This window comes from Mus musculus, chromosome 1, assembly GCF_000001635.26.
Source record: "Mus musculus strain C57BL/6J chromosome 1, GRCm38.p6 C57BL/6J".
Classification (NCBI taxonomy): domain Eukaryota; kingdom Metazoa; phylum Chordata; class Mammalia; order Rodentia; family Muridae; genus Mus; species Mus musculus.
The window spans coordinates 34245109-34268157 of NC_000067.6; the positions used below are offsets into that span (position 1 = coordinate 34245109).

At 45.3% G+C, this 23049-nt stretch overlaps 1 protein-coding gene across 34 annotated transcripts in view; it reads left to right on the plus strand.

Moving 5' to 3' along the window:
- Dst (dystonin) overlaps positions 1–23049 on the plus strand; it is a 400775-nt gene that overhangs the window by 337221 nt on the left and 40505 nt on the right. For 26 of the 34 annotated variants that reach the window (XM_006495666.4, XM_006495690.4, XM_006495682.3 and 23 more), the window contains 15 exons: positions 2541–2707; positions 4371–4530; positions 4696–5022; positions 5502–5586; positions 6588–6829; positions 7703–7909; positions 11124–11243; positions 11434–11541; positions 12614–12832; positions 15056–15259; positions 16912–17143; positions 18156–18382; positions 19417–19539; positions 19642–19743; positions 21749–21850. In XM_006495666.4, the coding sequence (XP_006495729.1) occupies positions 2541–2707; positions 4371–4530; positions 4696–5022; positions 5502–5586; positions 6588–6829; positions 7703–7909; positions 11124–11243; positions 11434–11541; positions 12614–12832; positions 15056–15259; positions 16912–17143; positions 18156–18382; positions 19417–19539; positions 19642–19743; positions 21749–21850 (2625 nt within the window). The remainder of the gene's footprint in view (positions 1–2540; positions 2708–4370; positions 4531–4695; positions 5023–5501; positions 5587–6587; positions 6830–7702; positions 7910–11123; positions 11244–11433; positions 11542–12613; positions 12833–15055; positions 15260–16911; positions 17144–18155; positions 18383–19416; positions 19540–19641; positions 19744–21748; positions 21851–23049) is intronic. The other 8 variants (XM_006495691.4, XM_017314706.2, XM_017314722.2 and 5 more) reach the window with 1 other exon arrangement.

Genomic DNA, 23049 nt, shown 5'->3' on the forward strand with positions numbered 1-23049 from the left:
CTGCTTGAGACAACATGTGCAGTTCGTGGTGTAGTGGTCAGACATGGAACACTGAAGGACATTTCCAGTGAGGGAGCAGCTGTGATTTGAAATGACACATGGAAAAAGGCATACTGTGTGGCCCTATATATCGTATACCTCAAAATTGCCAAAAGACTTTAAATACCCTCAACACAATAGCAATTTTGAGCAGAGGAACTACTAGCTATGTTAATTAGTTTGATTAAATTGTTTTCCAGTGAACACATGTACTAAAACATGACACTGTAGCCCATAAACTGTTTACTAGTTTAAACTTTAAAAAAAGTCTACATTGGCCTCAGATTTTTACCAACTTACTGCTTCCTTTAATTCTGCATTACACATTAGCACTCTCCAAATTCCCTGAAAACTTCAGCCAATTAGGAAGTGGTGGGAAGCCGGGCGTGGTGGCGCACGCCTTTAATCCCAGCACTTGGGAGGCAGAGGCAGGCGGATTTCTGAGTTCGAGGCCAGCCTGGTCTACAAAGTGAGTTCCAGGACAGCCAGGGCTATACAGAGAAGCCCTGTCTCTAAAAAAAAAAAAAAAAAAAAAAAAAAGAAGGAAGTGGTGGGAAAAATAAAGCCAGGCCTCATGGCTCAGGCCTGTAATCCCAACTCCTTGGCTGGTGGAGGTAGGAGGGTCCCAAGTTCTAGGCCCACAGGAAGACAGCCTAGTGAGCAACTCAGAGGGAGCCTGGGTGGAATCTAAAAGCGGAGAAGAGGCTTGGGGACATGGCGCAGTCATAGGACAGTAGCCTAGAATGCAGGAGGCTCCAGTTCAGACTCCAGGACCAGACAGCAAAGAAGGAGGGTTAAGGCGACACCCTGGAAATCCCGTGCATCGGTGTGGCTTTAATTATATAACTGCCAACATCAACTGAGTTATTCTCCCAGGGACAGTTAATAATGCACAGTCAACAAAGCCCATTTACTGACTTTGTCTTCTTAATAGCCAAAGGTTTCTCTATTCCAGTTCACCAGAAGTAACTCACTTGGGCTGGCAGGCTAGCTCAGTGGGTAAAGGGCTTGTCACCAAGCCAGACAACCAATCCTCAGATCCTACAAGGAGACAGTAAAGGGCCAACACTCGCAAGTTGTCCTCCTGCGCGTGTGTAATTTATAGACTTCACATTGTTTACGTGATGCCCTGAACTGTGTCGAGAATATCCATGATCCTTTCCCTTGGGAAATCTGTATTCCCTTTCCTTCCCTCCTCCGTGGTCTTAATCTCAGTGTATGCCTGTAGCATGCTACTTCTGGGTAAGTGTTAAGTTGTTACTCCTTAGCGGTCGTCTGCCAGGATCAGAGTAAGTAAGCAGAGGCCTGGCAGGGTGAGCTCCTGCGTCTGGTTGCTGGAGCACGCACTTACTACGTGGGCAGTTGACTTGCTTTGATTAGTTAGGGCAAGGTGACCCTGAGTCTGGCACTCGGCTAGATTTGGACTGAATTTTCTTTTAGCTGCTATGTCCTGAAACCTTAGTCCTCTTGGCAGTTCTTAAGAACCCAGCGCACCCACACTCTTCTTTTTGGGTGTCTGAGGGTTCTGCTCAAGTTTCCGTCCTCATGGGGTCCTCAAAGCGCTTCTTCCAGGGAAGGCCAGGAGCCTTCTGTCCTGCAGGCATGGTCTGGTATTAACCTGTCTGCCTGAAATGCATTGCCTCACGTGAACCGGGGTTTTGACTGACGGGAGTCTGTTCTTTGGCAGTCGATAACTGCTGGATGCTTAGGGCAGCCCTGTTTTATGAAAGTGAGGAGAGTGTTGTACTTTTCCCATGGTTCAGTCTGCTTATCCTACATGCATCGTCTGCTCCGTGATTTTGTACAAAATCTATCACAAAGATTACAGTGACCTGGGGCTAGAGAGATGGCTCAGCGGCTAAGAACACTGACTGCTCTTCCAGAGGTCCTGAGTTCAATTCCCAGCAACCACATGGTAGCTCACAACCATCTATAATGGGATCTGACACCCTCTGCTGGTGTGTCTGAAGATAGCTACAGTGTATTCCTATACATTAAATAAATAAATAAATAAATAAATAAATAAATCTTTTTTAAAAAAAAAGATTACAGTGACCTTATCAGTAGGGGTTGTCTGTTGTCAAAGCCACATCTCAGTGTCTGACACAGCAGTTACTCAGCCAAACGCTCTTTCTGTTTATTCTTTGGAGGCTTTTTTAAAAAATGACATTTATTTATTTATTTATTTATTTATTTATTTATTTATTTATGTGCCCTGCGTGCGCCTTGTCGTGCATGTGGAGGTCAAAGGACAAGTTGCAGGAGCTATTTCTCCCCTTCCACGTTGCAGGTCATGAGGGTTGGTGGCAAGCCACCTTGACCTAAGGCACTCTCTCACTGCCCCCAAATGAATTATTTTTAAAACCCCACTCCTCATTTTTCCCATGTCTATCCATGCGTATGTATGTATGTATGTATGTATGCATGCATGCATGAGTTCTATCTTATATTTATTTAAACATTCTTCTGCCTTTTAAAAACACGGCATGTTTTGTCTGAAGCTTCTGCAAAGACTTCTGGAAGACCGGAAGTCTACGGTGGAGGTGATCAAAAGAGAAGGAGAGAAAATCGCTGCTTCGGCAGAGCCTGCGGACAGAGTGAAGCTCACGAGGCAGCTGAGCCTCTTGGACAGTAGATGGGAAGCGCTCCTGAGCAGAGCTGAAGCAAGGTACCTAGCGGTGACATGCTCAGGGCTGTAGGCTGGGATAACGCTTGCCTTTACGTCCATGTCCTCCGTGTCTGTTCGTCACGGGGCTGTGGTGCACCAGTCCCCGTTCTTCTGATGTCCTGTGGCCACCAGCCGCATCCCTGCTCATTAAGAAAGCATTTTCCTTCACTGGTAATTCATTCATTTGTGCGAGACACAGTCATTCGCTACTTACCCTGCGTCAGGTACAGAGCTAGGTGTTAGCTTACGAGGATGAGCTACACCGGTGACCTCTGTCCCCAGACAGGTGCAGACTAACAGACTCAAAGCCGATGGGAAATGAGGACAAGAGTGATGCTTTGAAGTAAAGATGCAGGGTATGATGGGAACACATAACAGGAAGAAGTTTGGAGACAGGGAAGCAATGGCCATGTTTTAAGGGAGGAGTTGGTTAGAAAGGAGTGAAGCAGCTGGCGGTCCTCTCCCTCTGGGAAGGAGGGAGGGCTAGACTGTGGCTTTTCCAGGCTCTTGCTCTCAGTTCTGTTATTACAGAGTCACAGCCAGTGTAGCACCTCCTGTCTGCCATGATACTTCGACCAGGAGTAGCTACATGCGAGAGCAGCCAACAGAGTGATCAGGCAGACAGTAAAGCCACTGCAGACATAGACTGAAGGGGGAAGCCCTTTAATAGTTGCATGCTAATAGTTTAGAATACGATGACATGGTGTTTGATGCCACACACCTTTGCTGCCAGCACTCAAAAGGCAGAGGCGGGTGGATATCTGTGAGTTACAGACCACCAGGATCTACACAGCATCCCAGGCCAGCCAAGGTTACATAACAAACAAAAATGGAAATTGTATTTTCTTGTTCCTGCTGCCAGTTCTATAATTCCTCTTAGCTTCACATGAAGCTCCCTTCCCAGGTCATATTATTCCCTTAACAAAAAAATCAACCTGTCAGGAAGATAGGGCAGCAGCTAGACCTCAACACAGGACTCTCAGCATGGCTGATGAATCCAATGCCCTGCTGTGGGCCAGCACAGTCAGGAGCCTGAGAGGAAAAAGGCAGCAGGGACAGGGTGACTGTAGCCACGTGATTCTGAAAGTGCCCCACCTATTAAATGTATCTGAGCCACTTTCCTCTCTCCTGCTTTCCTCTCTCCTCTTCTTGACATTTAAGCCCACAAAGTAGTAACTGTTGCTTTGGACAAATGCACTTGATACTGTGTAATGTAGCAGTCACGTTCTTCAAGTTTTAAAATCCACTTTTTTGACCATCTTGTTAGAAATAGCTTCAGTGGCTGTCGCTTCTATGGAAATTCATATTTGAAAGTGCTTATTTATAGCAAGGCCAGTCGTAAGATGTGTCTCCAACAGTGCTTTTTGTCATTGTTTTTTATTGCTGCTGCCTTTAAAAATGGTTATGATTGACAGGCATATTCTCAGTGGAGGTGGCTTTCACCCTCCATGATGTTCAGGAACAAGGATGTCTCCTTTAATTTTATTTAGTGAGAGCCATTTTAACATGCCCTGTAGATGTTCGTAACTTATAGCCCAGCCTCAGGTGACTTCTGGGAAGCCGTGTTCAGTGTAGGTAGTATGGAAGGTCTGACTGAAGATCTTGGTTGGCGGTTTTACACGTTCTCCACGCCTAACTGACCTTCATCTCGACAAATGTATAGGAACCGTCAACTGGAAGGGATCTCGGTGGTAGCTCAGGAGTTTCATGAGACCCTGGAGCCACTGAACGAGTGGCTCACAGCTGTAGAAAAGAAGCTGGCAAACTCGGAGCCCATAGGAACCCAGGCACCAAAGCTGGAGGAGCAGATTTCACAGCACAAGGTAAGAAGTGTCGCGTGCCGGTGGCTTGTGTTTGTTAGATTATGCATAATTGTGAAACTAAATTCATTTTAAAGATCATCCTTTGGTTCTGTTTACGTTCTTCATTTGTCCACCCCTTTCAGTTTTGTTCTGTTTCGTTGTCTTCCTTTTTTGAACTTTGTTTAGGTCTTAGAAGATGACATCACCAATCACAGCAAACAGTTACACCAGGCCGTTAGCATTGGCCAGTCCTTAAAGGTCCTCAGCTCCAGGGAGGACAAGGATTTGGTGCAGAGTAAGCTAGACTCCTTGCAAGTGTGGTACTTTGAGATTCAAGAGAAAAGTCACAGCAGGTCTGAGCTCCTCCAGCAGGCCCTGTGCAATGCTAAGATTTTTGGGGAAGATGAAGTTGAGCTGATGAACTGGCTGAATGAAGTACATGGCAAACTGAGCAAGCTGTCAGTCCAGGATCACAGCCCAGAGGCACTGTGGAGACAGCGGGCTGAACTCAGGGTACCTTCATTTATTTCTTTTCTTTTGTTTCTTTCTTTCTTTTTTTCTCATTTCAGTTGTTATTCATTTTATCCATTATTATTGGTTATATATTATTTCGTGTCCATTATGATTTGTGTGATTCATTGAACTCACAATAGACTTTTTCTCGTGTGTACATACCTTTAATGACATGAGATTTAACTTATCCAGTTAGCTAGCTTTCTCGCTACTTATTCAGTGTGATTATTCTTGTATTCAACGACCCCATAAGGAACCAATACCTCCACAAAGGCAGTTTTATAAGCCCCACTGTGTGTTCTAAAAGAGAAGTGCCATGCATACTGGAAGACGAGCACAGGGAGGACCTGGGTGGAGCGAGGGAGGGGTAACGGACATTTAAAAATGCAGTGTAGTGTCTCTGCAGATCATTAAACCTTCTCTGAGGTTAACAAGTGCTCTCTCCCCTGCCTCCCCACAAATGGTACCTGTGCTTTTAGGCTCTACAAGAAGACATTCTCCTCCGGAAACAGAGTGTAGATCAGGCACTGCTGAACGGCTTAGAGCTGCTCAAACAGACCACAGGTGAGATTCGGGTTATCCGCGGGCTCGGGTTATCTGCGGGCAGCATTCCGCAGCGTTGCTTAGGGAGTCTCAAGGATGAGGCCAGAAAGACAAAACCCCTTCAGACTTTTGAGGCTGCTCTGAGATGTTGTCCTGTAGAATGGCTTGGAAATCGGTCCAGAGGGCTTCGAATGGGATCTCACTTGAATCCTTGGTGGACGCCGTGCGTGTTACTCATAGCACAAAGCGCTTGGCATGGGCACTGGCCAGAGAAGTCTGCGCTGTAGCTACAGGAGCCTTCCCCTGCTGGAAGACTGATGAACATATGGGTTTAGACAGTCCTATTTTGTTTTGTTTTTTTAAGGTAAACTGCACCTCAACAATGCTTGTTAAGGTAGTCCACGGGTTTAGTTTCTCCAAGCTTGAAGAGAGCACTAAGAAGGCAGATGCATGGCGAAGTTATTTTAGCAGTTCCTCTGGCTATAGGAAAGCCCTTATCTGTTTTGGCATGTGCGCGTGCGCACACTCGGGGCAGTTATCCTTCCTTGTGATTAAAGGCATGCAATAAAGTGTCTAGAACTTTGATTTGGAAGTCTGAAGCTTAGGGCATAATTTACGTCTGTCTGCAAAGGAAGTAGAGGTAGATAAAGAGCCCCGGAAGTGTGAGTAATGATGAGTCAGCACAGGAAGGTTAAATATCCTCCTGACGTAACCTCCTTGTGAGCCATGACATCAGCGGCCCGGGTGCTGGCAGGTTTAGCCCTCATCGTTCTTCAAAGACAGAAAGCTTTGTACGGGAGATAAAACGTCTGCGCACAACTGAAGTTTCTGTAGGCCTTTCTATTGGAGTTTCTCTTTTCAGCAATCCTGGGGAAGAAGTGAGGATATCTTTTGGGTCAGATTATCTTTAGAAAAGTGTCCCCTCATCCCCCCAAAGCATACCATCAGTAGTGTCTGAAGAGACCTCTGCCCCTCACTTTCTCCTCTTCCACAAGAAATAATACATCTTCTTGGAATTTTAGGTGATGAAGTCTTAATCATTCAAGATAAGTTGGAAGCCATTAAAGCCAGGTACAAAGACATCACCAAGTTGAGTGCCGATGTAGCGAAGACCCTAGAACATGCTCTGCAGCTCGCCGGCCAGCTGCAGTCCATGCACAAGGAGCTGTGTAACTGGCTGGACAAGGTGGAGGTGGAGCTGCTGTCCTACGAGACTCAGGGCCTGAAAGGAGAAGCTGCCAGTCAAGTGCAAGAGAGACAGAAAGTAGGCACTTGTGCATCTCCCACACGTGTGTCACCTACAGGGGTTGTATCTGTGAGGATTCCAAGTACAGTGGCCGGTGGGGGGGCGGGGCCTGCTGGAAACCAGCTGTAAGGTGACCCTTCAGACACATGTGTCACCTAAGGGGGTGATCTGTGAGGATTCCAAATGCAGTGGCCATGGGGGGCGGGGTCTGGTGGAAGCCAGCAGTAAGGTGACCATTCACACAGGGCATACTGTTCCCTTTAAGACAGGTGACTAGAATGTAGTTTCCTGCCCAAGGTAGAATAACAAAGAAGGGAAAGGGGAAAAGGAAGATGACCACTGTATCAGAGGCAGGTAATTTGGCTGGAAAAACATTTCTGTCAGAGATAGGTAGTGTGGGGACTTTCCTGGCAATACCTAAAAAGCACACTGCCTCTCAGAGCATTCATCCCAACGTGTCGGCCGCTGATCCCATGAGTTGGGGAGGCTGTAGTCTCTCACAACACCAGCATGTCCTCACCGCAGGCCGTGTTCCTGTTGGCGTGTGACAGGCCTTGTTGCTTGACTTCTGTTAGCCGATGACTTAACATGTTAGCTGGTTTGAGTTTGTTTCTCCAAAGAGCAAATATTTATTTTCTATTTCAAAGAGAAACTCCTGCCATGTTGACAAATGAACTGTCTCCTAAACTTCTCTGGAAACACTTTTGATTTTTTTTTTTCAAAACATCTTTTAATAATGGACATTCGTTTAGCTCAGATGTAACTAACCAGGCCAAGCACAGCCTTGTCAACCAGCAAAGAACCCCCACCCCCTCCCCCTCTCCCACCCTGAGAACAGAGCAGAGGGAGACCCTGCCCCGGCGTTTACCCATGCGTTTATATGTTCTCAAGGAACTGAAAAACGAAGTCAGGAGCAACAAAGCCTTAGTGGATTCTCTCAATGAAGTGAGCAGTGCCTTGTTGGAACTGGTGCCCTGGAGGGCCAGGGAAGGGCTCGAGAAGACGATTGCCGAGGACAATGAACGCTACCGACTGGTGAGCGACACAATCACGCAGAAAGTGGAGGAGATCGACGCTGCCATTCTGAGGTCTCAGCAGGTAGGACCGGCGCCTTGTTGCCGAGGTGCACTCAAGCTGCCCAGGGTCTTTACCTGAACAAACGTGTCTTGCTGCTGGATTCCCACTCCAGTTGCTGTGCTTCTGAAACGAACGTGGGGGTTTCAGTAGACTTTCGCCGGGCTATGTCTGAGCACCAGGGCTCTACTAATCTACACACGGTTAGCAGGCACCTGCACCCATTACGTCACAGGCAGCACCTGCCACACAGGGAAAGCCTCGTTTTCCAAACAGAATGCTCTGTGTCTACGTACATGCGTGCCGCTCACACTAGTCTTATGCCTAGACTGATGTATCTGTGAGCAGTCTGAATTCGTATACAGGTTGGTATCTACTGTCCCATGGTCATACTTCTGTATGCAAAGAGAAAGTCTCTGTTTTTAAAAAGGAGTTTTCTTGGTTGATGTAGAGTTTTTTCCAAAGATGACTAAAGGGGGAAAAAATTATAGTTTCTGACCTGCCTGTGGCTCGCACGGTTTCTACTCCAAAGTTTCAGAGAATTCTGCTGTTAGCCACAACCCTGTGGAAAATGGTGAGCGGCGAAGACAGTCCCTGGAATGGAAAGTTTAACTTCTATCCTTGTGGATATTTACATTTAAGTTGTGAGGCTCTCGTTGCAAACTCTGCAGGGGGTCATACGGGTTTGTAGGATACCTCCAGCAGGAGATGTGCGACCGACCTCTTCAGTCACACCAGGCAAAAGCAAGAACCACACACAGACTATGGGAGGGAGTCTCCGAAGCTGGGTTTCTAGCATTGTGTAATCGTAATTTGTAGGTTCTAAAGCCTCATGCCCTGCCCGTCGTTTAATATACCAGTCAAGGGTCACAGAGGCTGGTGGGAGACCAGGATAGCTCCCTGCTATCATTTCTCCCTGCTCACATTTCTGTGAGGCGCATTCATGCCCGAGGAATGTGTTTGCCTGCCTGTTTTACAGTTTGCAGGAATCTGTGTGCTTCGTTGTTGTAGCAAAGTGGGTTTGTTTATTCGTGAAGTTGATTCAGCTATTTTAAAATACCGGATTTTTTTTTTCATGAAAATTTATTTGAACATTTAGGGGCTGGCACCCAAGCCTTCTCTGAGTAACAAGACAAATATTGTGTCCTTTGGGAGCAGGGTTTTCTCGAGCACTTAACAGTGCTCAGTTAGCTGAATGATGTAAGACAGACACAGACTGAATGACGGGTTGAGTTCACATTGCTTAGCACACACTGGAGCTTGCCCAGTCACTAGCTACAGATCAGCTACCATAAGAAATGTTTGCAAGTGTTTCCCAAAGGTTTGGTTTTAAATTAATCAGGTTAATGTCATAGTTCTTGAACCTAAAATATCAAAATGTGCCCTTAGAGAAAACAATATTGGCCAGGCATGATGGTCTAGATCTTTCATGCCAGCACTCCAGAGGCAGACAGATGGATCCCTTCCTGGTTTTTATATGGATTTAAACTTGATTTTATTTGCCTGTATCCATTTTCAGTGTGGCAGCAACAACTGGGGGTGTAGGACTAGGGGGAGATAAAGCCCCACGTCCCCTTGGGCTCTAGGGCATGTGCCTCATTTTCATTCGGTGGGGCTGGCCATTCCAGCTCTCTGCACAGCCTCTCCTGATGGCACAGTGAGGGAGGCCATGATGGTCTAATTAATACTGGGTGTCAAGGAGGAGACCCTGAGTCCTCACTGTGTCTGTTAGTTATGATGCCAGTAAGATACAGCAAAGGAAAAGTGCGTCGGCATTGTTACTACGAGGCAGGCTGAGGTATGGACTCCACATCACTCTCCGTTTACACTGTAGGATGACTCTTAGCTTTGGGACAGTGGGAATAAAACTTTGTACCCTGCTTAACATCATCACCACGGAAGGGACATGGTCACAGACTCAAGGGTGAAACCCTAGGCTCCTCATGCCGCCTCTCTTGGCATGAGTGCGGTGGCTTGAATGTGATTGGCTTGGAGTGGGTATTGTATGTTAATTGCCTCATTAGGCTGCCCCGTCCCATGTTCTTTGGCTAGAGAGAACAGGATTCTCCCGGGCCTGTGTCTGCACCCATTGGTGTGTAAGGGTAGTCTGTCCATTCTGTACCTAACCTTGGATAGGTGAGGCTCTAAGAAATAGCAGAGAACGTATCACCCTTGGGGTGTTGATCCTCAGGACACAAGGTTCAAAGCACTCTGCCTGGCTCTAGACGCTGCAGCTGTGTGACCATATGCCATGCTTGGGGATTCTAGATGTACTTCTGTTGGAATGAGGAAACTTGGTCTGTTCTGTCTTCTCGAGTGTTTACATTGTGTTAATGTAGAGTCCTTTTTTATTGGTTATTTTATTTATTTACATATAAATGTTATTGCCTTTCCTGCCTTCCCCTCCACAAACCCTCTATCCCATGCACCCTTCCCCTACTTCTCTGAGGGTGCTTACCCACCCACTCCCGCCTCCCCACCCTGACATTTCCCTATGTAGAGTCTTTAAAGTAGAATTACTTTATAACTTATTTTTGAGCCCTGCCCATCTCTTTTCCTACCTAATTACTCTCCCCTACTCCCACCTGGATTTCCAGCAGGGCAGTCACAAAATTACCAACAGTATTAACTCCGGCTTTTACTTTCCCCTGACTACTCTGGGCTTTAACATCCTCTACCAGGCTATGAATTGCTGGTACACTAAGGAAGAGAAACTCAGACATCTGTGAATGACCACGAGTACATTCAAAGTCCGGGGTTCCATGGGGCGTTTACATGTTGTGCACGAGTTGTCTGAGCACATTCTTCACACATGGGTACAGATATGTACACACACATTGAGACATAAACCCCTACAATAAGGAAATGGTAGTGTTTCATTATTTTATCACGGAACCATGTGCTTGGACGGCACAGCACTCCCTGCCCTTCCGAGAATTGACGTCACAGGGAAAAAGTTATTTAAAATGGTATCTACTGTCAGGTTTTCTGGCAGTTAATGTTTGGGATGTAAGATGCCTGAAAAGGCCGCCATGGCACCTGCCATCCTTACATCCTAACTGCGATGTCACGGTATGGCAGAGCTACGAGCTTGTGGACAGAGTTCTCTTAAGATGCTATGGAAAGAGAAACTGAGAGTCTCCAATTAGGAAGCAGGTATTTAGAAGTCACACAAATAGGTAATATTTCTGGCACCAGCCACAGGAACCTGCTAACCTAATTATTATCTTTTGTTTAGTTTGAGCAAGCAGCAGATGCCGAGTTATCCTGGATCACTGAAACACAGAAGAAATTAATGTCTCTGGGTGACATCAGACTTGAGCAAGACCAGACCTCTGCTCAGCTGCAGGTTCAGAAGGTGAAGAAATGCACTTTCAGTCTCTGTCTGCGTTACGTGTCGCCAGGCTCCAAGTCTAGAAAACATATCCATGTGGTTTTGCTTTCCAAGACCCTGTCCGTATAACTTGCTATTTTCAACTACTTTGCTTGCTCGCCTTCACCGAATCATACCGTGTCTTTGTATTTTGTCTTTGTTCGGTAAATCCCAGGCTTTCACCATGGATATTTTGAGACACAAAGACATCATTGATGAACTTGTTACGTCTGGGCATAAAATCATGACCACATCCAGTGAAGAGGAGAAGCAGTCAATGAAGGTATCACCTTGTCTGAATGCTGGCCAGTAAACTCCAAATGAATAGCATCCCCTGAGATTCTGCCTACTTGAGACTTTGTATCTGCAGCTGCTGTTTCAGCAACAGAATCATTACATTTAAGTCAGGCATCTTTTAAGGTTACAGAATAGCCATGGAGACATGTCCCCTACAGGACCATCTGTATTAACACATCTGAGCTATTAAAGTTTCCTTAACTGACCCAGATTGAACATTCAACCAATTCAGTCAGTATCAACTATAGTGTTGTTACGATGGCATGCCGGCTTATGTCAGTTACAAGGTATGCCATCTGTGGATTATAGGCTCTCAGAACATTTGTAACTTTTAAGCTGAAACTAAACCCAAAATACATAGATCTTCATTCTGTGTGAAGTTACTCACTGGAAGCCAGTAGGGGAACAGTGAGCTAAGTAGCTAAGGAAACAGTAGGTATATGTAGTTTTAATAATTCTGCAGACTGATAGAAAACCATCCACAGGTAATAGTAGTTAGCTCCACTTCTATACAGACATCTTGGGGAGCTTAAAGAAATGACTGCATGCTAATTCTTATGGTAAATACAGGCCCCAAATAAAGATATATAAATATCCATACCTCAAATTACATTTTAGATAAAATACATTCTCTTTCAGGCAGAGCATGCATAAAATTATAGATTATCCGTACCTACTTTGATTTTGTGCAATTAATTTTATGTTAAATTGATTTTTTTTATGACTCCATTTGTGAAAGATAATCTTTCTTTTTCCTTAGATCATCGTGTAACTGTTGGTAGACTTGTGTGAAACTTACTTTCTAAACCTGAGAACATTGTAAGAGTACTAGAGAGTTCTGCTTCTTGTATCTTAGTGCCTGCACGTAAAAATCAGACTGCTCTCTCTTATTAACATGAACGTGTGCATAGAGACAGTTAATCTGAACAGATTTCGTTCGTTTATTTATTCATTTCACATACACCTGCCCTCCCTGTGCCAAACGTACAGAACTGGTCAAAACATACTAAGCCACAGCTGCCGTCCTGACAAGCGTGTTTCCTCGTCTTGCTTTCTAGAAAAAGCTGGACAAGGTACTGAAGAAGTACGATGCCGTCTGCCAGATCAACTCAGAGAGGCACCTGCAGCTGGAGCGTGCACAGTCCCTCGTTAGCCAGTTCTGGGAGACCTATGAGGAACTTTGGCCCTGGCTAACGGAAACACAACGAATCATCTCTCAGCTGCCTGCCCCAGCCCTGGAGTACGAGACTCTGAGGAGACAGCAAGAGGAGCACCGGGTGAGAATGGGAGGCTGAGCCCTAGACCGGAATGGTGGGCTCCAGTGGGATATCTAAAGTGCTGCTACACACCCTACAGAGACCGGGCATCATCGTAGCGATGCTGTGGTGTGTGTGGTCAGCACTCCCGCGCAGCTGGGTACCTGTCACACGCTATACAAATGATCCCCGTACCAACTTTCTTAGAATAGTGCACACCACAGCCCATCTGGAAAAGGAAATAGGAACAGCATTTTAACATGCTAGCAACGTGAGCTTTTGAGATGCTTGCAACCATGTACATTGAATGCATCCCACGTATGTATATGTTGACTGTGTCCTATGCTCGATATATTTTGTAGTGGTCAGAGCCATCTAAAATATCACAAACCAGAGTAGAAGTGGACAGAGGAGCCATCATGCACGCAGAGCCCCTGAGTACTGAGAAAATGTACAATGCCATGCATCTGTCAAATTGACAGGATCAAGAAAGCTAGCGGCCGTCCCCACCTCCACTCTATAAAACGCTGAATCGGTGACCTAGGTATATGAAGCGTACATGGGACTCTGGCATCAGGAAGCCCTCCCTTTAAGAGATGCTTAACTGTTAACACCACTAGAAACTTAGAAGAGTGTGGGTGGGAGAGGGCTCACATCTCAGAAGATCTGGAGTCCTTAGCATTTCTAGACTTCAGAACCTAGTCGTTCTCATTGGCCTGTACCAGTGTATTCTGAAGCTAGTCAGGAGGGGGTAAAAACCAACCCAGGAGACGTGACAATGTATTTTAAAAGATATGATAAACTTGTTGGGTTTTTTTTTTTTGAAGATTTATCTGCTCATATTCTGTGTGCACGATTCTTTTCCTGTATGTATGTCTGTACCACGTATAGACAGTGCTCAGAGGCCAGAAGTGGGTGTTGCATAATTGGGGACTGGAGTTTTGGACTGTCGTGAGCTGCCATGTGGGTGCTGGGAATCGAACCCAGGCCCTCTGCAGCGGCAGTAGCTGCTCTTCTTCCCACTGACTCATGCCCGGCTCCTCCTGCCAATCTCGGTCACTTTTTAAAAACACATTGGCGTGGAAGACTATCTATAGCTGACGTTCTTACCCAGAAGAGAGTTAGCTTAAGGCAAAGTTAAATTTTTATGGCGTTTTATCTAAATCATTCAGCAAGTGAAACACTTTCAAATGAGGCGGAACTGACTCTCACTTCAGTATGAAGTTTTGTCGCCTCAGAAATCCTGCTGGCTGGTCACCGCACGACTCTTAGCAAAAGGTATGTCATGAACATCTCAGTCGTAGGTGACTCAAACAACTGCTTTTAGAATAAACACCTAGCGGCAAGAAGTGGCCATGAGGATAAGGGCAAGGGTGTTACAGCCACATCTCCAGGCTGTTCATAGAAAATGTTACCCCTTGCACTAATGCTCAGTGTACAGCTGTGTGTTTAGTCTCTGAGCCTTGAAATCCTTAAGAGTTGACAGTAATACACACGGGCGGGTGAGGTGGCCTGGCAGCTAAGAGCGCTCGCTGATGTTAGCACGGGTTTAAGATCCTAGCATCCACGTGGCAACTTACCACCTCACCTGGAGCTTCACACACAAATAATTGTAATAACTGATAGAAATGAATCAATACATTTGGTATGCGTATGCCATATATATGTAGACTAGGTTCTAAAATATAATATTTTGTGATCTTTGTGAGTACCTATCTGATACTGGTTCACATGTATGACTATGGCGCCTCTGGGCTCAGCTCATCCTCACACCTCTATCTTGAGGTTTTTAAAATCCCGCTATCCTGCCTTTCTTCTCTGCCCGACCGGAGATTCTCCCTGTTCCCGAGCCCCCCCCCCCCCCAGCCCCCAGTGGTTTCTGCATGTGTTATAAATATGCAAAAAGAAGCACCTAAGAGCCATGGCTCAGCAGCCCCTTCTCTGCAGACAGTGTGGTGCTCTTGTGAAAATGGGCAGCTCTTGCCATGAAATGCGCATTTACTGTTTCCATTACTGTCTGTCCCCTGAAAGGCACGCGGGACTGGACATTGTCTGGTCTTGTGTTGGGGTTCCTCCTCCTGGCAGAGACCTGGACCCATGCCTTGAGGTGTGGAGGGGACTTGTTCAGTGGTTCTTGCTGGCTGGATGCATTGGAGGTGTGACCGGCTATAATAATGGAGGTGTGACCGGCTATAATAATGGAGGTGTGACTCAGATACTGAGAGACTGTTTGGCTCATTACAGCAACTTCGAGAACTGATAGCCGAGCACAAGCCACACATAGATAAGATGAACAAGACTGGGCCACAGCTATTGGAACTGAGCCCAAAGGAAGGCATTTATATCCAAGAAAAGTATGTGGCAGCCGACACCCTCTACAGTCAAATTAAAGAAGATGTCAAAAAGCGAGCTGTGGTTCTTGATGAGGCCATTTCTCAGTCCACCCAGGTAATCCTCTCCATACCAGGAAAAGACTGCATTTCCCCCCACAGCCAAGCATGCAAAGCATTTTCCTGGACCCTCTGGTCAAACTTCCTCTTAAACGATGTCACTGGGGTGACTCTTAAGTGTGGTGTCTTTTCTCTCAGAGGTGGGATCTGCTTGTAGCCAACTCTTGGGTTTCTCTGCCTCCTCCAAGGTACAATAATCTCAGTGAGCGGGAAGCCTGCTTGCAGCAGTGATCAGATACTTGCCTCAGGACCCTTGCAAGTGGAGCATAGTATTTTTCATGGAAGAGAGAGAAGAAACTGTTATAGTTATTAGTAATAGAGTTTTCCTTAAGAAAAGCGTTTAGAGGAAATCCCGAGCAATAAGCCAGATAAAAATGATAAGAATATTAAGTAGGAAGCAGGGTTTTTGTAAAGACCATTTTTTTTTTTCAGGAAGTTGATCTTGTGAATACCTGCAGGTTCTCCACTTTCAAGGTTTCATTTTTTATCATTAGACGCTGGGCATCAGGGTGGCATATTCTCTCTCTCTCTTTCTCTCTCTCTCTCTCTCTCTCTCTCTCTCTTTCTCTCTCTCTCTGTGTGTGTGTGTGTGTGTGTGTGTGTGTGTGTGTGTGTTTCTCTGTTCCCCTCGTTGCTGCAGAGGCAACGGAGAGGACGGGAGGGCTTGTGTCATGCTGCGATGGGGCAGCAGGACAGGACCTCAAGCAGGAGCTGAAGCAGGAACCATGGAGGGACTCTGTTTGGTGGCCGACTGACCGGCCCATGCTTGGCTAGCTGTCTTCTACAGCCTGCTCATGGGTGGTGCCGCCCACTGTGGGCTGGGCCCTCCCTCATCCACTCCCAGTGAAGACAGTCATTCATAAACATTCCTGCAAGCCAAGCTGAGCTGCTTGAGGGACCAAGTGAGACTCGGACGAGTCTAGGCTGTGTCCGTTGGCAGTTAAAGCTAACTTGAACGGTGTTGGTTCACTCAGCTCGAAGCTACAACAGAGTTTAAAGTAAACAGGGTTTTATGACGCTGTGTAATTGCACATGACACCTTCATAAATGTGAAATTAGCTATTCTGTATATCCAGTTTTGTGTTTGTATATCCAGTTGTGTGTTTGACCATGGATTACATACAAACTTGGGATACAGCATTCGACATATTCTTATTTTGTTTAATTCTATGAGTTGTTGTTTTGTTTTGTTTTCCTCAATTGAGGAAATATATAACTCAAGGAATCCCTTTGGACCTAATCTAACCACTTAATCAAAACTATGAGTTTTACATGCACTCATACTTTTTAGGATCTCAAAGTGGTTGTCTGAAATGAATAATCAGTTTGGGCAGCCAAATGTGCAGCTTATCAAAAGAAAAAAATAAGTTTAATTGTGATAAAATTAAATATAGGTTAGGATTCATATTGCTACAAAGGAGCAGAGACTGCTTCTTAGTGAAAACATTGAGCTATTGATGGGAAACTCACGTGTTCTCCCCCCAAGGGTGTCTGTCACACGGAGTGCACAGAGGTCATGGCTTGAGGCATGGTTTCATGCACAGCCGAATGTAACCTTTTGGATGGAAATGTTGGGAGAGGATCTTCAGCTTTTAGTCAGGGGGAAGTTTTACATGCGAGGTGACAACAGCCCATCGTTTCTACTCGCAGTTTCATGACAAGATCGACCAGATCCTTGAGAGCCTGGAACGCATTGCGGAGCGTCTGCGGCAGCCGCCATCCATCTCCGCCGAGGTGGAGAAGATCAAGGAGCAGATTGGTGAAAATAAGAGCGTGTCCGTGGACATGGAGAAGCTGCAGCCGCTATACGAGACTCTGAGGCAGAGGGGAGAGGAGATGATCGCCAGATCCGAGGGCACTGAAAAAGACGTATCTGCCAGAGGTGACGAGATGGGCTCAGCCTGCTTGTTTGTTTGCTTGTTCAGTTTGGTCTTTTGTTTTGTTTTTGAGACGGGGCCCCACCCTCTCTCATGTGTGTGTGTGTGTGTGTGTGTGTATTACACACACATAGAGAGAGACATATAGACATATAGATATAGTGTTATATAATATATATGTATATGTAATCTCCCTGGCTAGCCTGGAGCTAGCCATGTAGACCAGGCTAGCCTCAAACTTAGAAACCAATCTGCCCCTCCCTCCCAAGTGCTGGGATTGCATGCACATCACTACACCTGGCCTCAGGCTTACTTTTAAAACATCTCTAGATTCGTATGCTGTTCACTGACAGGCTGGCTGCATAAGAGGAACACCAGGTCTTTGACATGTTAACACTGGGATGTGTTGCTTCCCAAAAGTCCTGTGGTGCCTTCCTCGGTTTGCAAAATCTACTGGTTGGAAACAAAATATGGTCATGTAAAGACTGTGTTCTCTGAGCCTCTTAGGCTAATAAGGACAAAGCTGGGGATACAGTCTTGGTATCTTATCTAGTATGCCTGCTCCATCCCACAACCACCAGAATAGTGACCACAACCATAGCCATGCATATTAGAGTTATGATCTGTGGACCAAAGGGAAGAGTACTCATATAGTGGCAATAAGACCATTCCAGGAACAAATCAGAACTACAAATCCTTCTGTGACTGAACAAGCAATTTCATTGTTGGAGGACATAAGAAAACACATCTTGGGTTAGTTACTTTGGGGTTAAGGCCAGCCTTTGTGAACTTAAAGCTTGGTAAATTTGAGTCTACTCTGAGCTCATGTAGCTTTACGCATCTACTCTTATGAGAAGGTGTCTCGGCACAGCTGGAGTGGACCCAGAGATCCTGCGTTGTGTGGTGGTCCAGTCTGTATTTAACAGGTTGAGTAACTGCTTGCTGTATGAGCTGAAGTTCTGCTTTTGCTTACGTGAGGGTAACCGGTGTCTTCACTGACGCTGTTTTGCTGTGTAGCTGTACAGGATAAGTTGGACCAAATGGTTTTCATCTGGGGAAGCATCCACACGCTGGTCGAAGAACGGGAAGCCAAACTGCTGGATGTGATGGAGCTAGCGGAGAAATTCTGGTGCGATCACATGTCGCTGGTCGTTACCATCAAAGACACTCAAGATTTCATCCGGGACCTGGAGGATCCCGGAATCGACCCCTCGGTCGTAAAGCAGCAGCAGGAAGCTGCAGAGGTAAGTAACAGACCTGGGTGAACTACGGAAGAGAAGAGCAAAGTTCAGCGAGACAACCCCCCCAGTCCTGTTAAAATCCGCATCTAGTTCTGAACGCAGAATGCTTAGTGAGTACCAAGGTACCGTGGACTCACAGGTGCTGCTTCCAGATTGTCCCTAAGATCATCGCTCTGCGCCCACCCTGCTCGTGTCTGTGTCAGATAGAAGACAGACAGACCCCGTCCACTGGGTAAAGCCTGACTTTGCAGGGCAGGATATGCAGCTTCGTGCACACGAGCCGGTGGCCATGCTGCCGCAGGCGTTCCTCTGTCCCTTTTCCCTCCGCGCTCTTCCATAGCCTTGCTCCTCGAAGCAGTGATCATCCCTGCCGCCCCTGTGATAAGCCTCAAGGTTTGACTGGATTATTACCCATGCTCTATACTTTCTTTCTCGTGTACTTGGCTGACGTGCTTTCAAGGCCGTAGGGCCTGGAAGAAGACTAGGTGAATGTCTCCTCCTCAGATGTTTGGTCTGGGGCTTTGCCCGTGCCTGTTAAATACTCACTGCCTAGTGAGTGTGTTCAACAGTGACCATGAAAAGCAAGGTAGGATTGACAGATCCTACCTAGGGTAATACATCAAAGCGAGCTTATCATGGGTTTCCCAACAGATACGTTGCTTTGCATAAAATCTTTGTGCTCTTATTTTACTGGGGTCTCTTTGGAACACATAACAAGCAAAGTATTTGAGAAAAGCAAAATGTCCTTTGGTGCTTGACAGTATTTGGGTTATTTTTTAAATTGCTCTGGTATTTTGCCACAAAGTTATTTTCGTCTTTGCACTAAAGAGTTGGCGTTAGAGAATATTATTTTCTATAAAATATTTTTGTTGTTGGTGGTGGTGTTTTTGTGTTCCAAGAACGGCAATGTGAGGAGCTTGGGAAGTAAAAAGAAAACAAAACCCTGATAACTGACCTCACGTGGGAACCCCCACGGGCGGCCCTGCGCAGCCCCGTGTCTTGGCTTTGGTGTTCTGAGCCTCTGCTTTGGATTCCAGGCAATCAGAGAGGAGATTGACGGCCTGCAGGAGGAGCTGGACATGGTCATCACGCTAGGCTCAGAGCTCATCGCTGCATGTGGGGAGCCTGACAAACCCATTGTCAAGAAGAGCATTGACGAGGTACCCGAGGCTCGTTTGTGACTTAGCTGAGCGACACCCATTTTTACCAGAAGTCAAAAGTACAAACTTGACACTGAAAGGACTTTAACATTTGTTTCGTAGCTAAATTCAGCATGGGATTCTCTAAATAAAGCTTGGAAGGACCGGGTGGACAGACTGGAAGAGGCCATGCAAGCTGCCGTTCAGTACCAGGACGGATTGCAGGTGAGGTGGCCGCCGTGTCCTCTGGTCTCAGCCGGAAACAAGAATCACTCTCATTGATGTCCGGATGGCTGACACTCTGGTCCCAGCCCAAAAACTGTGACTATGTACACAGCTACAGACAAATCTATTCCCATAGTCACAACTACTCTGACTCAGCCTTTCTAGAAGATATTTCTTACCCTCCAGTCACACGGATTTATACATACGTTTAACCATGGATTAGCCCACGTAGCCAATACATCTACTTTGAAAAGAAGTGGTCTAATGTTTTTTTTAAGCGAAAGTAAATATTCCCGCGCTGTATTTTTCATAACTTGTCGAGCACCCAGCAGTGAAGTGACAGGGGACAGTCTGAGTTCTGTTCTAAAGCTGAGTGAAGTAAGATGAAAGAGGTAAACACAGGCTAAAAATATCACCAAGTTTCACCGAGTTAGAGAGAACCAACTCAAAGCCCCGTGTACTAAAATAGAAGTCTATTTTATTGGCTCATAGCTGTCTGTATCAAGGCGCTTTCTTCTTTTCCATATATATAATTATTAAAAATAGTTGTCATGTCTCTTCAAGGCTCCCGTTTGGTTCATTAGCCAGTCAGGAACTGATTTTTAATATTAAAGTTCTCTTCAGGCCAGCTCAGGGAAGTACCCTCTCTCCACACCTCCCCTTGGCCCTATTTCCTAACAGGTTGGCAGGAGTCTAATCTTCCATACTTCTTACTGCATGGAAAAACCCTCTCTTAAGTATTTCCATAACACCAAAGTGAATATTATTTTTAAGGCTCACACGAAAGCATTTTTTTTCTCTTTCTGTATGCCACTTCTTCCTATGTGTGATAAATAAATATTGCCAGGCTTTACGCCAGCTGCAAGGGCTTTGCACTTCAGAAAATACACGAAATTTTCCATAACAAATAACACCTTATTATTACTCTCACACAGGTGTGTACACGTGCACATGCGAAGTAATGATTTCTTGCTTCAATAATGAGTGACCAGTGCTGACCACATTGGGCTCCTACTCTGTGTGTGGGGGTTGGGGGGAATGACGTCATGATGGCAAGTGTTTTGAGTGGGATTGTTTTCCATGGCTAGAGAAGATCCTGCTCCTGCCCAGGGTCGCGTGGGAGCCATGGGCAAGGCGCTGTGATTTGACACAGACTCCTCACCAACAGCAAGCTTCATCACAGGGCCAGTTGGTCATGAATGGCAACTTGAGTTACTAAGTTGTATTGCTGTAGCTGTGATGAGGTTCTAGGTACTCCATAAGGCTCAAGGCTTGATTATAAAGTGAGATTCATTTTCTTCCCAGGTTGCTGCTTAAGTAACTGGCTAATGGTTGTTTAAACATATTATTTTGTAAGGTTTCTCTTCTGTCAGCTTCATTAAATGTAAAATAGTTCTACTATACATTCATTGCCTTAAAAAAAATAAGCATGTGTGTTAAGCCTTGTAGAATGTGTAGAAACCCTGAAGAAGCAGAAAGTAGGGGACAGTGAAGTCTTTTGCAATCTGGTACCCTTAGTTATATGTATGTACAGGATTCTAATGGTAATCTATGGAGTGTAAGAAGGTTAGATGAACCACTAAATAGTGATTTTCTTGGTTATTTGAATAAATAGATACATTTGGATCTTTTTTTACATTATATTTTTAAATAAGCAAATAGGATATTCCACTCTTGTGACTGAATATATAAACATTTTCAAATGAACTTTCTTTGAAAGTGCTCGATAATTTAAGAATAGGATCCCCTTGGCCAGCTTTGGTGCAGAATTGGAGGTGACATTTACTTGGTATTTGAGGAGCTGTTTTATATTACTGCTTTTATTTGGGTAAACGCTCTTCGTTTTCAAAAGTTTCAGCCAGTTAGAATCTGATTTTTAATATTAGATTTCTCTTGAGGCCGGCGCCTTTCGTAGCATCTTTGAGCTCTTGCCTATCCCTATAACAACCAGAGCTGCGGCCATTTTGGAGCCGCTGCACTAACACGTGGAAAATGTGTCTTGCAGGGAATATTCGACTGGGTTGACATCGCAGGCAACAAGTTAGCCACAATGTCTCCCATTGGAACAGACCTGGAGACCGTCAAGCAGCAGATTGAAGAGCTGAAGGTAAGTGTGGAGCTCCCAGCTGGTAAGGAACTGCCTGGGGACTCCCTTAAGTCACTGAGTCCCCAGGTTTCCCGCTTAGTCACTCAGGTGACATGATTGAGACCCCAAAACTGCCCTGTTTATTTCTGCTGCACGTATTTATTAATGTGTGTGTTCATATTTGCACACGAGGATGCCCCACATGTAAGGAGGTCAGAGAACAGGGAATCAGGCTCAGGATTTCGGGCGGGGTAGCAAACAGCTTTCCCCACTGATCCATTTCACGGACCCAAAAGTTGATTTACAATCGTGTCTGCACATAGGAAATATAAAGAAGTGCTCGTTTTTTAAAAATGAAAGATTGCTTTATTTTTATTTCTTATCCTTTGTAGAATTACAAATAAGCAAAGTGGGGGCAGTGCAAGATTAGTAACTCACTCCAAAAGCTATGTACTTAAAAGCAGCTATGCCTAAATTTTGATGTACAGCCCTTCAGATACCCTCCAGTCTGAATGGAGGGGAGGTGTATTTAGAGGGGGAGGACCAAATTTGGATCATGCCACTGAGACTTTTATAATGTGCCTCATTATTCAGTAGTCTGTTGCAATTGGTGTAATTGAAATATTATTTTAATAGCAGCCACTAATGAATATCACAGATTCAAATAAATATTTTCTACTGCAAATAAAATGTTGGTTGGCAAAACGAAGATCATTAAGTGCCTGTCAGTCATATGGGAAAGAGCAAGAGGAAGGATGTTATTCTAAAGCCACACATGATGCTCAGATCTGTAGTACCCATAATTGTGAGGCTGAGGCAGGAGGATTGCCATGGGTCTGAGGCAAGCCTGAGCAAAATAGTGGTGAAGGGCCACCCAGAGCTGTGTCAAGACCTTTTCTTGCTAGTGGTAATTACAATAATTATAAATTATTTTACACTAACAGTGGGACATAGAAGTAATTATTAATAAATACAACACAGTTGTAAAAACATAAAAATTATGAAAGAATGCATACTATGTGCTTGCCTGAGATCAGGAATTACTAAATTCCTTAAAGGCGTTTCTAGGGTTTCAGATATTAAAAAATGTTTCTCCATGGGATGTATTAAATTTTACCATGCAGAATAAAAGTCAAATACCCAAGCTGTGACTATTCATAAGCCATTGAATAAAAGGGAGAAACTTCCACCTCTTTTGCTCTCAATGGGACATGTGAACT